At 62.6% G+C, this 14,249-nt stretch overlaps 1 protein-coding gene across 1 annotated transcript; it reads left to right on the forward strand.

Moving 5' to 3' along the window:
- The first annotated feature begins 8,160 nt into the window (after positions 1-8,160).
- On the forward strand, positions 8,161-13,146 carry HMX1 (H6 family homeobox 1). Its single transcript, XM_067734968.1, has 2 exons — positions 8,161-8,878; positions 11,755-13,146. Exons 1-2 carry the CDS (start codon positions 8,482-8,484, stop codon positions 12,411-12,413), a joined length of 1,056 nt encoding a protein of 351 aa, XP_067591069.1. The 5' UTR covers positions 8,161-8,481; the 3' UTR covers positions 12,414-13,146.
- The last annotated feature ends 1,103 nt before the right edge of the window (positions 13,147-14,249 follow it).

Consider the following 14,249-nt stretch of genomic DNA (forward strand, 5'->3'; position numbering starts at 1 on the left):
CCCGTCTTGATCACACGCATACCTGAGCCTGGGAGGACCCCTGGGCCCCCCGGGATCCCCGAACTTCTCCCCCACATCCTCTGCTTTCATCCCACAGCCCGGCCACCTCGGGTCCCCCAGCCTCAGTCAGCTTCTCTGCCAAACGCCCTTAAAGTTCCCCTCTCCCAGGGCATCACTCTGAGGACTTTTAACTTTGTCGTTTGTTTAAAAAAATTAAGTAGTGCTTGCACCTGGTACAAAACCTGAACGGTGAAGACTGTGGACCTGAGACGTCCTCTCGCTGCTGTCCCAGCGCCCGGGTCTCCTGGGAGGGCGCCTCCCACCAGGCCCCCAGGCCTCCTCCCACAGACACAGAAGCTGCGCTGCATTCCAGGGAATGCAGAAGCTAAGTGTCTCACAGTCCGGAGGCCACAAATCCGAGACCAAGGCGTGGGCAGGGTGACACTCCCCTGGAGGTGCTGGCTGGGTCTGTCCCAGGCTCTCCCCCAGCGTCGGGGGTCAGCTCCAGTCTTGTGCGGTCACGTGGCAGCACCTCCCCAGCCCTGCCCTGCGTTCTCCCCCGCGATGCTGTCTCTTTGCAGGGCGTTCGTTGTATAAGGACACCAGTCATTTTGGATCAGGGCCCACCCACTCCAGGGTGATCTCACCGTAGTAATTCATTACATCTGCAGTGACCCTATCTCCAGGTAAGGTCACAGTTGGAGGCACTGGGGGTTAGGGCTTCCACATATGAATTTTGGGGAGACACAATTCTGTCCATCACAGATATGGACACACACAACCACAGATGAATGAACTAGCATAACGTGTATGTGCGTAAATACACTTGCTTTTGTGCACCCCCGCCCCTTGCACACCGCTGACGCACATTCTGTACCCTGGTTTGTTTGCTTTCCCCAGTCCATCCTTTGGAGGGCCCCCTATCGAGAGCACCCCATTCTTTCCCCAGCTGCATGACAGGTCACTATTTACATAACCCCTCCCCTGTGCTTTCAGGGAGCGTGGTTCAGTTTTTGCAGTCGCGAGTCCTGCTGCAGTGAATCTGTTTAGGGCCATCGTTCTCCACAAGTCCTTTCAGGGTTTCTGAGTGTGATGGACTCACGTGGGCAAGCCCCAGGCCGGGAAGTGCGGGAAAACCTGTTGGAGTCCCGATTCAGCCCCTGGGGGGAGGGGGCTTCTTCGCCCGGCCCCCACGTGCCCCGCCCCTGGCAGGGATAGCTGAGCAGTGCAACTACCATTCCCACGCCAAACGTTCCTGCTGGCATCCTGAGCTGGGGGCCCTCCACAAACACGTCCCGCTAGGCCACAGGCATCCATTCCAAAACCTGGAGGGGTGAGCCGGCCAGACTGGCAGGGTTCCCATTACAGCCAGACTCGGTTTCCAGAAACTTCCCTCTGGCTCCTGGGAAGAGGTTCCCTGCACTGTGTTCACCCCAGCACTTTGTTCCAGCCTCATTTCTCCAACCCCGATTCACTTCCAATCAAGGTCAGGGGCGGCCTGAGCTGTCTGAAGGTCCTCAGTGGTTTGGATAACTCCAAGCACAGATCTGCACTCCATTGTGGAAACCAAAAGCTGCCCCCACCTCGAGGTGCCCTTCCCATTATAGGCAGACATTCCTGCACCCGAGCCTCAGCGACCACAACTTCGCATATCTTTACCGAGACAGGAAAACACGGCATCCGGAACGCAGAGTCAGTGAGTCAGTGCACAGATGTCACATGAAGAAATCAAGTGTGTGATTGTATCGTCACATTAAAACATAACCTTGAGAGCGTCCATCCGTGGCACCGTTTTCTTGGGCACTGCCTCCAGCGCAAGAAGCCCTATGACGCCCATTTCCAGAGGAGGAGGTGGTGCCTGGGGACAGGCAACAGCACCGAGTCTCACTGCTGGTAGGTGGCAGGGCTGGGACCCCAATTCACGCATTGCTGTGATGGATGGAGGAATGGAGGGATGGGCAGATGTGATAAAGCAAGGAAAGCAACGTGCTCAAGGAAGTATCTAGATGGTGGGTGCGTGGGTGTTCAATGGCCAGTCCTTTCAAAATAAAATGTTGGAGCAGGGAATACACCTGCAGAGAAAGAAAGGTTCCCTCCACCAATGACAGCCCCTGGCTAGGTCCGAGGTTTGCTGAGCACGAGGGCACAGGGGTCTGGTGGGCGCCTTCCCCAAGCAGGGACAAGACACGATGCACCCATCAAGCCTGGGGTGGGGGTGAGCAGAGGGCTAGAGATCGGCTCTGGCCCAGGGCAGGGGCTCCTGGCAAAGGCCCTGAGGGTTGTAGGGGATTAGCCTCCCTGACCCAGCTTCCTGCTCCTGGGGACGGCTTGGTCAGGGGACAGAGGTTGGCATGTCTTCCTGTCTGCCCCAGCCTCCCGGCAGCTCTGAGCCCGCGGGGAAGGGGGCTTCTTGGCTGGCCCGGCCTTACTGCCTGGGGAGGGGTCACCTGCGCTTCGGAAGCGTGGTTCTGGCCAAGCGCACACACTGTGCCGGCCCGGGTCCTTGAGAACCCGGGCTCCCCTGGGTGGGCTCCGCTCCTGCCTCTTGCGCACCAGGGATGCCTAGCACTTCATCTTCCTCCTCCCACTGCCCCTCCCCCTCTCACCCCTCCCTCCCTCCCCCCCCATCCTCCCCACTCCTGTTCTCCTTCGAATCCATCTCCCCGCCCCCACAGCTCACGTTCCCTTCCTTGCTCTCCCTCCCCCTCCTCCCCTCCCCTCCCCTCCCCCTCCCCTCCCCTCCCCCTCCCCTCCTCCCCTCTCCCCTCCCCCTCTCCTCCCTTCTCCCCTCCCCCTCCTTCCCCTCCCCTCTCCCCATCTCCCCCTCCCCTCTCCCCCTCCTCCCCCCTCTTCCCCCTCCTTCCCTCTACCCCCCCCCCACCCTGCCCCGTTCTCCATCCCCTGCCTCCTCCACCCACTACGTCCCAGGGAGTGGAACTCTGGGAAGCATCCACTGAACACTTTGTGAAAATCTTCCTCCCCTTTTCAGGGTTTAAAGGCAGGCCCACAAGGAAGGAAGTGGGTAGACCCTCAAAAGGCAGCCAAAATAATTCCAAACATTTGGTCTTTTTCAAAGCCAACATTTTAAATCTATGCCAAAGACTTGCCTGCGTGGTTATGTGCACTCAACCCCACGCCAGCCCCGTGCGCTGGGTGGGATTGTTATTCCCACTTTAGCACTGAAAACACTGAGGTCCCCAGAGGGTGGTGACTTTCTCATGACCACAGTGGATGCAGCAGCTGGGCTGGGAACGGAACCTGGTGCCTGACTGCACATCTGGACAGCTGCAAGGACACTTCACGTGGCTGTGGTGTGGGGAGTGGACCATCTGACAAGCCAATAAGAACGTTCTGAGACTCCCTCCCACCCTGCCTAGCCCCCCCACCCCCTGCCCAGGCCTGTGCGCCACCAGGTGGACACGTGAGATGTGGTCCCTTTGCATGGCCACTATCCTCCTGGGGCTTTGCTGCTTACCGCTAGGATGGTGGTGAGACCCTCCTTGGACCTACTCATGCCCCTTCACCTTGCACACGCTAGTGCTTTCAGGTTACTCCTCCCAAGGCCCGGCTCTAGTCCTGGCTCTTCCCCAGCTCAAAACCCTTCAGGGGCTCCCCATTGCTTTGCCAACTAAGAACCCTATTCTTTAGCTTGAAGGCTTCACAATCCAACCGAATCCAGATCTCGAGCCCCGCCTACCCCCTCATGGGCTGCCACTCAGGAACACTAACCCCGCCCCTTCATCTCGCTGCATCTGCACACACAGTGCGGCTACCTCACCCTGTCAGCTGCCAGAGAATCATTACCGAAAACACCTGATTTCCTTCTCACGCATGTCACGGTGCCACAGACGAAGGTCCCATAAGGCCAGGTGGCCGCGAAGATGTGACGAAAGGGAAACTGATGCAGCTGTTCCGGGGAGACTTTCTGAAGCACTGGTGACGTGGAGTCTGTATAGACCCCGCCCCCCAGAAGTCCCATTCGGGGGGCATGCACCCCCAGACGACTCTCCGGCCCACAAAGAAAGATGGGCAGGTCTGTTCATCCCGACATGAACTGCAGTAGTGGAGAGCCAGCAGCATCCTGAAAGTCCCCTAACGGGGGATCCGCTACCCTTGGGGCACGTGTCTTTTCCTGGATTTCTCATCCTACAATCTGATGATCCCCCTACTGAGAGATGGGGTCCAAGTTCCTCCCCTTGCACCCCATGGGGGCTGCGACCACTCCATGTACTCCACAAAGCGGAGGAGAGTAAGGCTCGGAATTCCCGGGTGACGTTCCATGCCCCCTTCCGACACCCCCAGACACACCCACTCGTACTGGGGAACCCATGTTGTGAGAAAGCCAAGGTCACACAGAGAAGCCCCAGGCAGGGGTCCCTCTGCTGACATCACCATCAGCCCCTAGATAAAGGGGCCAAAGTGCCTCAGGTAAGTCCTGCCCCACCCCCAGCTGAGGGCCAGACACCTTGCAGTGGAGACAAGCCACCCTAATCCATGCACCCCACGAGCACACTGATAAACGGTTACCTGACACCCTGAGTTTGGGGGAAATGTGTGATTCGACCATAGTAACTGGAACAAAGGCATCTGTGACTGTTGGTTCAGTGCACGGTGGTTAGAAAATCATTGCTTCATTTATCAGTATCAAATTCCTACATTAAGGTGAAAAAAGGGCAAGATGGGAGAGGTGTATAATGGAATACTGCTTCTGTAAATTCATACACAAGAACAGGTATGTGGGGTGGCACGGGGGCGAGGTTAGGACAAATGGAATTGGGTTGAAGGATGAAGGGAAGATCAAATTTAAATTTTAAAGTGGGAATTCTCTAAAATTATTCCCAAAGAAAAAAGCTGATTAAGACAAAACACAACAGGCAGTGGCTACTGCAGTTTGCTGACTCCTGATCTATGCTCTTGGGATTATGCCCACTAACTCGCTCCCCCTGGCTCATGCGGCATCTTTGGACACCAGCACTGAGCTAGGAGGTGACAAGGTTCCCACTGTCCGGTTGTGAAGAGCCCGTTCGCTGGGGATTCTCTGGTGGTCCCGCCACAGAGGGGAGAGGTGGCGGTGGACGAAACATGTGGGCAGACAAGAGTGGACGGGCGGTGAGGAAGGGTGGCAGAGGGGAGAGGTGGCGGTGGACGAAACATGTGGGCAGACGTGAGGAAGGGCGGCAGAGGGGAGAGGTGGCGGTGGACGAAACATGTGGACAGACAAGAGTGGACGGGCGGTGAGGAAGGGCGGCAGAGGGGAGAGGTGGCGGTGGACGAAGCACGTGGGCAGACGTGAGGAAGGGCGGCTGACGTCATGGCCCCACTTTTCTGCCTGGGGAGTCCTTCTGCCCGAAGGTGACCAGAAACTTGGGCTCTGGCCCTGGGAGCACCAGAAGCCCTCTCAGGGCCGTGAGGCTCCACAGTCAGTCTCCAGAGAGCATCCTGACTGCCCGATGCTACCCTGGAGTTGCTTCCGGGTCTGAACGTGACAAGCCTCCGCCCACAATCCCCCTCCGAACTCGGCCTCCTGTCACCTCCAAGCAGAGTGGCGATCCGGCTCCGGGACGCACGGAGCACAGAGGTGGCCGCCTGGGCGAGCACCAGGGCGGCTACTGCACGCCTCCCCACCTGGTCTTGCTTCTCCGCAGCAACCCTCTGTCTGCTCGCCGGGGCCCCGTGCCATGCGCTGGAGTTCTGCTGCCGCAGTTGCCGGGAGCCTCCTGGGGACAGCAGTGCCAGGACCCAGCCCTGGAGCCCCTGGGAGGAGACACGCCCTCCAAGCCCCCAAAGACCGGTGCTTGGGAGGAAGGTCTACTCTCCTTTGGCCCGGTCCGGCCTGTGCCCTCGCCTCCCGTCCCTCCATGTTCCCCAGAGGCAGTGGGAGATGTTCCAGCAGTGCCCGATGCCCAGCCGGCCTCCACTCCCAACAGCCTGGCGCAGGCAGGGGTGCTTACTACCCGCGGTTTACAGGAGAGGGAACGGAGGATCAGAGAGGCGAGGCCCCCTGCCCAGGGCCACACAGCCCAGAGTAGAAGGCATTAGAACCCAGCCTCTGAGGAAGCCCCCACTCAAAGTGCTCAGAAACCACGCGAGTGACACCAGGCTTGTGGTTCCAGAAACATGCCCAGGAGCCACACACAGGCAGGCCCCAGGAAACCTGCATGTAGTAGGTGGTCAGCTGGACGGCACCCTCTCCACCACTTGGCTTTTCATCCGGGTCCTTCTCTGGTCTCAGTTTCTCCATCTCTTAGAAGCACCCTCGACTTAGATGCTGTGATTAGCCACAGAGGCTGTTGCTTCTCCCCCACACCGACTGGGGCAGTCATTTCTTCCCTTGACTCGCCCTCCTCTGGCTGGGGTACCTCTGCCTTGGACTCTCTCTGACCGTGGGCACCCCCAGGGAGCAGTACTTGGGAGACCACAGCTCTTCCCGAAGACCCCGGCTCGCCCACTTTGGCCCAGTGTCCTCACCCATGCAATGGGGGAAAAGCCCCAACTCTGTCTGCCTCCAGGCTGGAGTTAAACAACCCGGTGAGTCCCTGTCGTTGATCATCTTTGTCGCTCCTGGGGCGGGATGCGAGGGCGAGGAGATGGGTCGAGCATCTTGTCCTCGAGTCTGCAGAAAAGCCCGCCTCCCACCCAAGGTCTCCAGGCCACTGGGCACCAGAGGTCCCTCCCAGCAGCCGCGGGTAGGTACGCTCAGGGTGGTAAGCTGGTAAGGGGGTGGCGCGGGGCGGGGGTGGTGGTGACCGGCTTCCTCTGCAGCCAGAAGACGCACCCGAAGTGCTCACCGTTTTGTCTCCGCGGCCACAGGTGGGCCAGCAAGGTCCCTCCACTAGGCCTCAGCCCCACCCGGCCTCCCGGCCTCCTAGACCCGCTGCTCAGCTGCTTCTCGCTCCCATCCCCATCCGACTCTGGGGCTGTCGGTGCCAGAAGGGCCCCAGGCCCTGACTGTCGGAATTCCAGGCCTGCCAGAGCCACTTACCATCTGGAATGGTCTCTCCTCGGCTCTGTTTTTCCCTCTGGAAAATGGGGTTGATGCTCCCTCCACCGTGGTTGTTCTGAAAATTAAAGTGAGGCGGCGGGCGGCACTCGGTTGGTCGCGGCCCCCGGCTGGCACTGGGAGGCTGGGTGTACCTCTCCGCGATAACCCGCGTCCGGTGAAGCCTGCTGCGCCCGCGCATCCGCGTTGCCGTCCGGTGACTCGGCCGTCACCCGCTCCCAGAGGAAGCCGGTCAGAAGGTTACTCTTAAGTGGCCACAGCTCCGAGGGCGACGGCGTGGGCCGGGATGCACTTTGGTCACTGCACTCCCTGCTGCAGAAGTGGGAGGGGACTCCCCATCGCTTTACAGTCGGGGCCTGCCCCTAAGACCTACGCGGCCGGCCGGGGCAATGGCCCCCGCCCGCCACTAAGGCCCGAGCCTCTTAGGGAGCTGGACGGTGGAGACCTCCTCTCGCTCAGCGGGTGTGACATCGGGCGTTCTGCCGGCAGGGCCACGGGGATAGGGGCGGGGGCTAGCATTTTCTTACATTTTGAGCCTGAATCTGAGACCTAGAGAGTTCTATCGCACTACCTTTGGCATTAAATCCATATTTCATTAAGTGTAAATATTAAAAATATGCCACAATTTTGCAGCCTTGACATCCGGAGTCTAAAAAAATGACTAACCCATTCTCTTGCTGTTTCTTGGAAGCCCCGGGGTCTTCCTGCCACGGTATACACATGCACACAAATACATACAAGCACACACACACGTGCGCACACACACACACACACACACACACCACACTCGTGCGCGCGCACACACGCAGTTCCTCACTCTCGGTCCAACACTCTCCCCTCAGCGAGGTAATTACTGCCCTTGCCGGACACTGATTGGCCAGTCTGCTTCTCATCGGAGCCCCGCAGCCAATAGGCGGCCCCGCGACCGAGGCCCCACCTCTCCAACCCCCGGCTCGGGTGGCTCGGGCCGGGGGAATGAATCACGCGGGGCCGAACTGGCCGCGACCCCCCGCCTGGGCCGCCGGCCGCCCGCCCTCGGACGCGCGACCGCCTGCGCGCCCGGATCCGGGCGGCGTCTCCGAGCAGTGGCCGCACTCGGGGACGGCGCGGCATCCTCGGGCTGAGCTGGCTGCCCGCCCGGCCCGCGCCGCCCCGCCCCTGCTGGCCCCTCCCCTGCCCTCCCCGCCCCCAGCGGGGCCGGCCCGGGCGGCGACCAGAGCGGCGACGTGAAAGGCGAGCGAGGCTGCTGCCCGGCCGGCTGTCGGCGCGCACCCGCTCCCGGCCCAGCCCAGTCCGGCGCGCAGGCCGCTGCCTGCCCCGCGGGGCCCGACGCCAGCGCTCCGGGCAGCGGCTCCAGGGCCGGCCCGCGCGTGCGCCAGGGAGCCGCGCGCCAGCGTCCCCAGCGGGGACCGGGACCGGCCGCACCCCGGGCTCCCGGAACCCCGAGGAGCCCGGCAGAGCCCGACGGACCGGCGGCCGCGATGCCGGACGAGCTGACGGAGCCCGGGCGCGCCACGCCGGCCCGCGCCTCCTCCTTCCTCATAGAGAACCTGCTGGCAGCCGAGGCCAAGGGCGCTGGGCGCGCGGCCCAGGGCGGCGGCGGCCGCGAGGACGAGGAGGACGACGACGACGACCCTGAGGACGAGGACTCGGAGCAGGCGCGGCGGCGGCGGCGGCTGCAGCGGCGGAGACAGCTGCGCGCGGGCTCCGGGCCGAGCGGGGACGCGCGGGCCCGGGCGCTGCTTGGGCCGGGCGCGCTGGGCCTCGGTCCCCGGCCGCCCCCGGGTCCCGGGCCGCCCTACGCTCTGGGCTGCGGAGGCGCCACGCGCTGGTACTCGCGGCCGCACGGAGGCTACGGAGGCGGCCTCAGCCCTGACAGTGAGTGAGGGCGCGGGGAAGGGGGGGCCGCGGGGGGGGGGCGGGCTTCCTCCCCGAGCGTTTGCTCGGGGACTTTGGGCTCGTTGGCGCCCTTTCTGGGCCATCCTCCTCGTCTGCAGGAGGCTCTGGGTCGTGTCGGGCCCCAGCAGAGCCCCTGGTTGAGCAGGTCTGGAGGCCCACTCTCCAGGACAGGGTCCCCATGCAGGGAGAAGGTTTCGCAGGCTCTGGGCTTCACCCATCACCAGGCTCTGGAGTGCCCTTGGAGGGGAACCTGGGGACAGGGGACAACAGACAGCTAAGAAGAGAAAAGGAAGGGGGGTGGGGAATACAACAGGGGAAGGCAGGCCATGGGAGGGGGCACGGGGGGGAGGGGCAGAAAAGAAGAGAAAAGGACAGAGAAGAAAGAGAGGGATGTTGGGGGCGGAGAAAGGAGCGAGGGGGGAAGAGAAGGTGAAAAACAAAAAGCAAAAAGAAACCCATAAGTGATGGAGAGAACAGAGAAAAGATAAAGGAAGGAAAGAGAGAGGGTCAGGAGACAGAGTCAGACTCAGCAAAATAAAGGGGGCGTTGAGCAGAGGGAACCGCTGCTGTGGAGGCCTGGACGGGGGACAGCGGTCTTCCCCAGCAGCCGTGTCCCCAAAGTCCCATCTCCTCTACAAGCTGCAGCCAGGGCCTGGGGCAGGGGCCTGGCTCTCCCTCTTGGGCCTCCCAAGCCCCTGGGCTGTGGCTGTGCAAGGCCAGACGCCCCCAGTCCCACCCCTCTCTCTCCCTTTTCTGCTCCTCCCCCTCCCCCGCCTTTGTTCCCTGCTGAGGGCTCTGAGTCTGGGGGTGGGGGGTTTTTCAGCCCTGGAACCCGATCGATCGCCCCTCTTGACTGGGCGTCCCAGCCCCTGAGTTCTACTCCCCTCCCCGGGGTCGCTGCCTCCCTTGGGGACCTGCCGTTTGGAGGAAGCCCCCCGCCCCGGGCAAGAGAAGTAGGAAGCTATTCTAACCTCAGCCCCCAGGCTTTGCCAGCCCCCCCACAAACGCACACTGTGAGGCCAACTGAAGACTCTTCCAGGCCCTGAAATACTTTCAGCTCCAAGCGAAAGTTAGCGAGTGCTGGGGGGCGGGTGAGGAAGGGGGTAGTAGGTGGGCCAGACCCCTCTCACCTCTTGGATAACCCTTCTCTGGTGTGGGATTGAGCCCCTCGCAAAGGGACCCACATCTCAGAGCCTACACCCAGAAGGTCCCGGGCCCCTACCCCCTTCCCCTCTGGGAAGCTTGAGCAGGCCTCAGTGTTTGCCCCGAAACTGAGTGATCAGACATAGTGCCCTTCTGGGGGTGTTTGTGAAAAGGGTCTCCCTGCGGGGGGGGGAATGCATTCCCCGCTTGTCCCTGGGGTTCTTCTGCAGCTGCAGCCCCACAGGCGGCCGCCAAAGAGCCGGCCCTTCTTTCGTATAATGCGGGTTAGGGGTCCCTGTTTTGTACCAGAGCTGGCAGGCCTGTCTTGTCTTCGTGTGGCAGCACGTGGGCCTCTGTGAGTCTGTCCCCCCCCGTATCTGGTCGCACACATGCCAGCCTGGAACCTGACCCCTCTTTGGACACCATGAGGGCTCACGCCGCCAGGGTTGGGCGGGGACACACGCAAATCCGCACACCTCCGGGGGAGCCGCGGAGCGCAGGGACCAAGCTACAGACACAGCCTGCCGGCGCCTGCACACCCTGCGGGCTCCTCACGCTGCGGGCTCCTCACGCTGCGGGCTCAGCGCTGCCTTCTGAGGGCTGGCCGGGCCAAGCTCTACTCGACGGCCGCAATGCTGACCTGCGGCCTGTGTCCAGGAGCCTGGGCCTGAGGCACAGGGGAAGCTGGCCTGAGCTGGCCTCTTGAGCCCGGAAGTCAGGCGGCTGCCCTTTTCAAGCTGGGCCTGGAATCTGGACCAGCACCTGGGCCCTGGGCAGACTCTTTCACCTGGAGGCATCACCCCTTGCCAGCCCTGCGGAGGGGAGGCGTCTCCTCTGGGAGACTGTGTGCAGCTTGGTACTTGGAACGTGAGCTCGGGGACCCTCTGTGGGCTTTTGTAGCCCCAAACCCACAGGCTCAACCACGGGCCCAGTGTGTCTGGGGTGAGATGCGGCTGCCGCGTGTTTCTACGGAGCCAGAGCTGCCCTCGTCTGCACTCCCTCTGAGTGTGATTTTGGGTAGAGAGGGCACATCTCCATGGACATTTGAATTAGGGGCACAGGAATTGGGGGAGAATAGGTTCCCAGTGGCACCTGGTTGGAGTTTGGTTTGGGGAATTGTTTGCATTTGCTTATCCTCCATCAATGGGAATATTTCTGTGCACGCGGGCGTTCTGTATCTGCTCCTGGGCCTGAGCGGGGAGAGGTGATGGCAAGTCTTTATTTCTGTGTCTGGGGGACTTGGCCTAGGGCTGAGTGCGAGGGATGAGGCCCTCTCTGTGCGGGTTTCTGGTGTGTACATTTCTCAGAAGGACCATCCTTTCCTCCGTGAGGTGTACCTCCGGGGCTTTTGTGTGTGTCGATTCGAAGTCACTGTTTAAGGGAGTCAGTCTTCTTTTTGTGTTTCTGTTTGTGTTTTTGTGTTCCTTTTCTTCCGTCTTCCCTCTGTGGCCCTCCGTGTGGATGCGCGGTTCTGGGCGTGAGTGTGTGGCCAGCGTGTTGGTTTGCAGCATCGCTCAGGTCTTCAAGTTCACCTCCAGATGCTCTGCCTTTCTCCGGTCCCAGGGTGAGATCTGCCGTAGGTGGGGCTGCGTGGGGACAATTTCCCTGCCTGTGGCTGTGGGTGACCTCGCGGGGGAAGCAGCTGGCCTCAGCGACAAGGCCGGGGGATCAGCCTCCGGAACCAACCCATGTTCCTCCTCTCCCCCCTGCAGCCAGCGACCGGGACTCACCGGAGACAGGCGAGGAGATGGGCCGCGCAGAGGGCGCCTGGCCGCGGGGCCCCGGGCCGGGAGCGGTGCAGCGGGAGGCGGCGGAGCTGGCGGCGAGGGGCCAGGCAGCCGGCGCGGAGGAGGCGGCGGAGCTGGCCGAGGCCCGGGCGGCGGCGGCGGCGGGGGAGGCGCGCGGCGGTGGCGGGGGCGGCGGCCGTAAGAAGAAGACGCGCACGGTCTTCTCGCGCAGCCAGGTCTTCCAGCTCGAGTCCACCTTCGACCTGAAGCGCTACCTGAGCAGCGCCGAGCGCGCCGGCCTGGCCGCCTCCCTGCAGCTCACCGAGACGCAGGTCAAGATCTGGTTCCAGAACCGCCGCAACAAGTGGAAGCGGCAGCTGGCGGCCGAGCTGGAGGCCGCCAGCCTGTCCCCGCCGGGCGCGCAGCGCCTGGTCCGCGTGCCGGTGCTCTACCACGAAAGCCCCCCGGCCGCCGCCGCCGCCGCCGGAGCTCCCGCCGCGCTGCCCTTCCCGCTGGCGCCCGCCGCGCCCGCCCCGCCGCCGCCGCTGCTCGGCTTCTCCGGGGCCCTCGCCTACCCGCTGGCCGCCTTCCCAGCCGCCGCCTCCGTGCCCTTCCTGCGGGCGCAGATGCCCGGCCTGGTGTGAGCCCCCGGCCGGCCGGGCCCACTCCCCGTGGCCAGTGGGGACTTCTGCGGACGCGCACACGGGCCGAGGCGGCAGCGGTGGCGCCAGGGGCCGTCCGTCAGGGAGGGCAGGGACGCTCCCCTGGCCCTCCCGCGCCTCGGGGAGCGCAGGCTGCCGCCCGGGCGAGCCGAACCCCTGTCCGAAGATCGGAAGATCGTCCAGAATGTAACAGAGACGCAGGTGACTGTGGCTCCCCAGACAGTCGCAAGGCTGGATCCCCGCTGGGAAGAGAGCATCACAGAGACAGTCGGCCATGCAGCCCAGAGCCTCCCCCAGCCCCCTGCCCCCGGGGACAGGCCTCAACCTCGGAGCAGATCCAGCCCCCGCCCTGCCGGAGCCAGCGGCTGGGCGCAGTCCACGGCAAATCCAGGCTGTCCCAGGTGCTTCATGGAGGTGACCACTCTCCAACCCGAACAGCCCTGCCTGGGACTATGCACGGGCAGGGCAGCAGGCCTCCGGGGCACTGTGACCTTGGGCCGGCAGAGAGAGAATCCCAGGAAGAGAGCCCCTGTGGAGCGGAAGGGGTGAAGATCCTTCCAGGTGGCGCTGCTCTCAGATTGTCCATTCTGGAGGTGGGGCCAGACTGGGGCTTCTCTCCCAGGCTGCAGCCCCTGGTTATCCTGGCGAAGACATTTTTTTTTTTAAATGAATCTACTTATTTGCGTATGGAATAAAAAGGGACGTTTTCTGGACACTTGCCGCTGCTCTGTGATCACTAGGGCTGAGCCTCTCCTCTGGTAATGGGCTATGGTGGGCACCGTCTCCCCGCTCCTGGAGCACCCTCCAATGCTGGCCAGGGGCAGGCAGGAGCTGGGGTCTGCGAGCTGTACTCTCAAGCCCCCACGTTCTCCAGACAGGGAGACCCAGCGAGACCTTAGGGGAAGTCGGGGTCGGGGGGAGAGGGGCCTAGGGTGGAAGAGAGGATTCTGCATGCTCCGTCGCTCAGTTCCGGGGCCTTGGCGACAACCGAAAGCCAGTAGTCAGGCGAAGGCAGAGCCCGCGGGCCACCCACCTGGCACGAGGGGCTGCCAGCTGTGTGGCCCCCTGCATCCACTGCCCCGTCCCTCACTGGAGTTGAGAGCCATCTCTAACATAAGGGTTTTTTTCTTTTGGCCAAAACAAAACACCGGCGCCAGACAGCCCAGCAAGGTCAGGTGGGGAACAGGGCTCTCTGGCCTGGGCCTCATCCCCTGGACCATCCGCAGTCTCTCTTGAGCTGGGGGACTCGGACCCGTGGGCAAAGTCCCGGGTCAGGGCCCGAGTTTATGGGCTCTTGAGGAAAGCTTATTGAAAGCTTCTTCCAATGGCTGGATCTCTACAGCCGGCCTGTTGCAGGGTGAAGACAGGGCCCTCCTGCATGGGGGGAGGACACTTTACTGGGTGTGCTTCTCGAGCCCAGAGAGAGAGGTCATTCGGTGCTTGAAACGGTCACTTCTGTAAGAAAACTGAGCCCCCTCGGAAACCTGTCTCTGCCCCCTGGCTTTGGGACTTTGGGTGGAACGGACGCTCCCAGGCTGAGCTGCACAGCAACAGGGCCACCCTCCGGTGTCCTTGGAGTTCTCAGAGGTGGCGCCAGACAGCCCAGGAGAAGGCGCCACGGGGGTCACCCCCAGGCAGGAGGTCCGGCTCCCTGACCCGGAATCATCCCCTGCCCCAGCCCCTCCAGTCAGTTCCCAGTGCCCTGAGGCCAGGCCCTGGAAAGCCCCAGCAGCCCTCCTGGGGAAGGGGGCAGCAGTCCGTGGCCTAGGTGGTCCTTCCTCTGGGCTCTAAGGTCCCCACCTTCAGACTCCCAGTGCC

The sequence above is a fragment of the Pseudorca crassidens genome, chromosome 4 (genome assembly GCF_039906515.1).
Source record: "Pseudorca crassidens isolate mPseCra1 chromosome 4, mPseCra1.hap1, whole genome shotgun sequence".
Lineage (NCBI taxonomy): Eukaryota > Metazoa > Chordata > Mammalia > Artiodactyla > Delphinidae > Pseudorca > Pseudorca crassidens.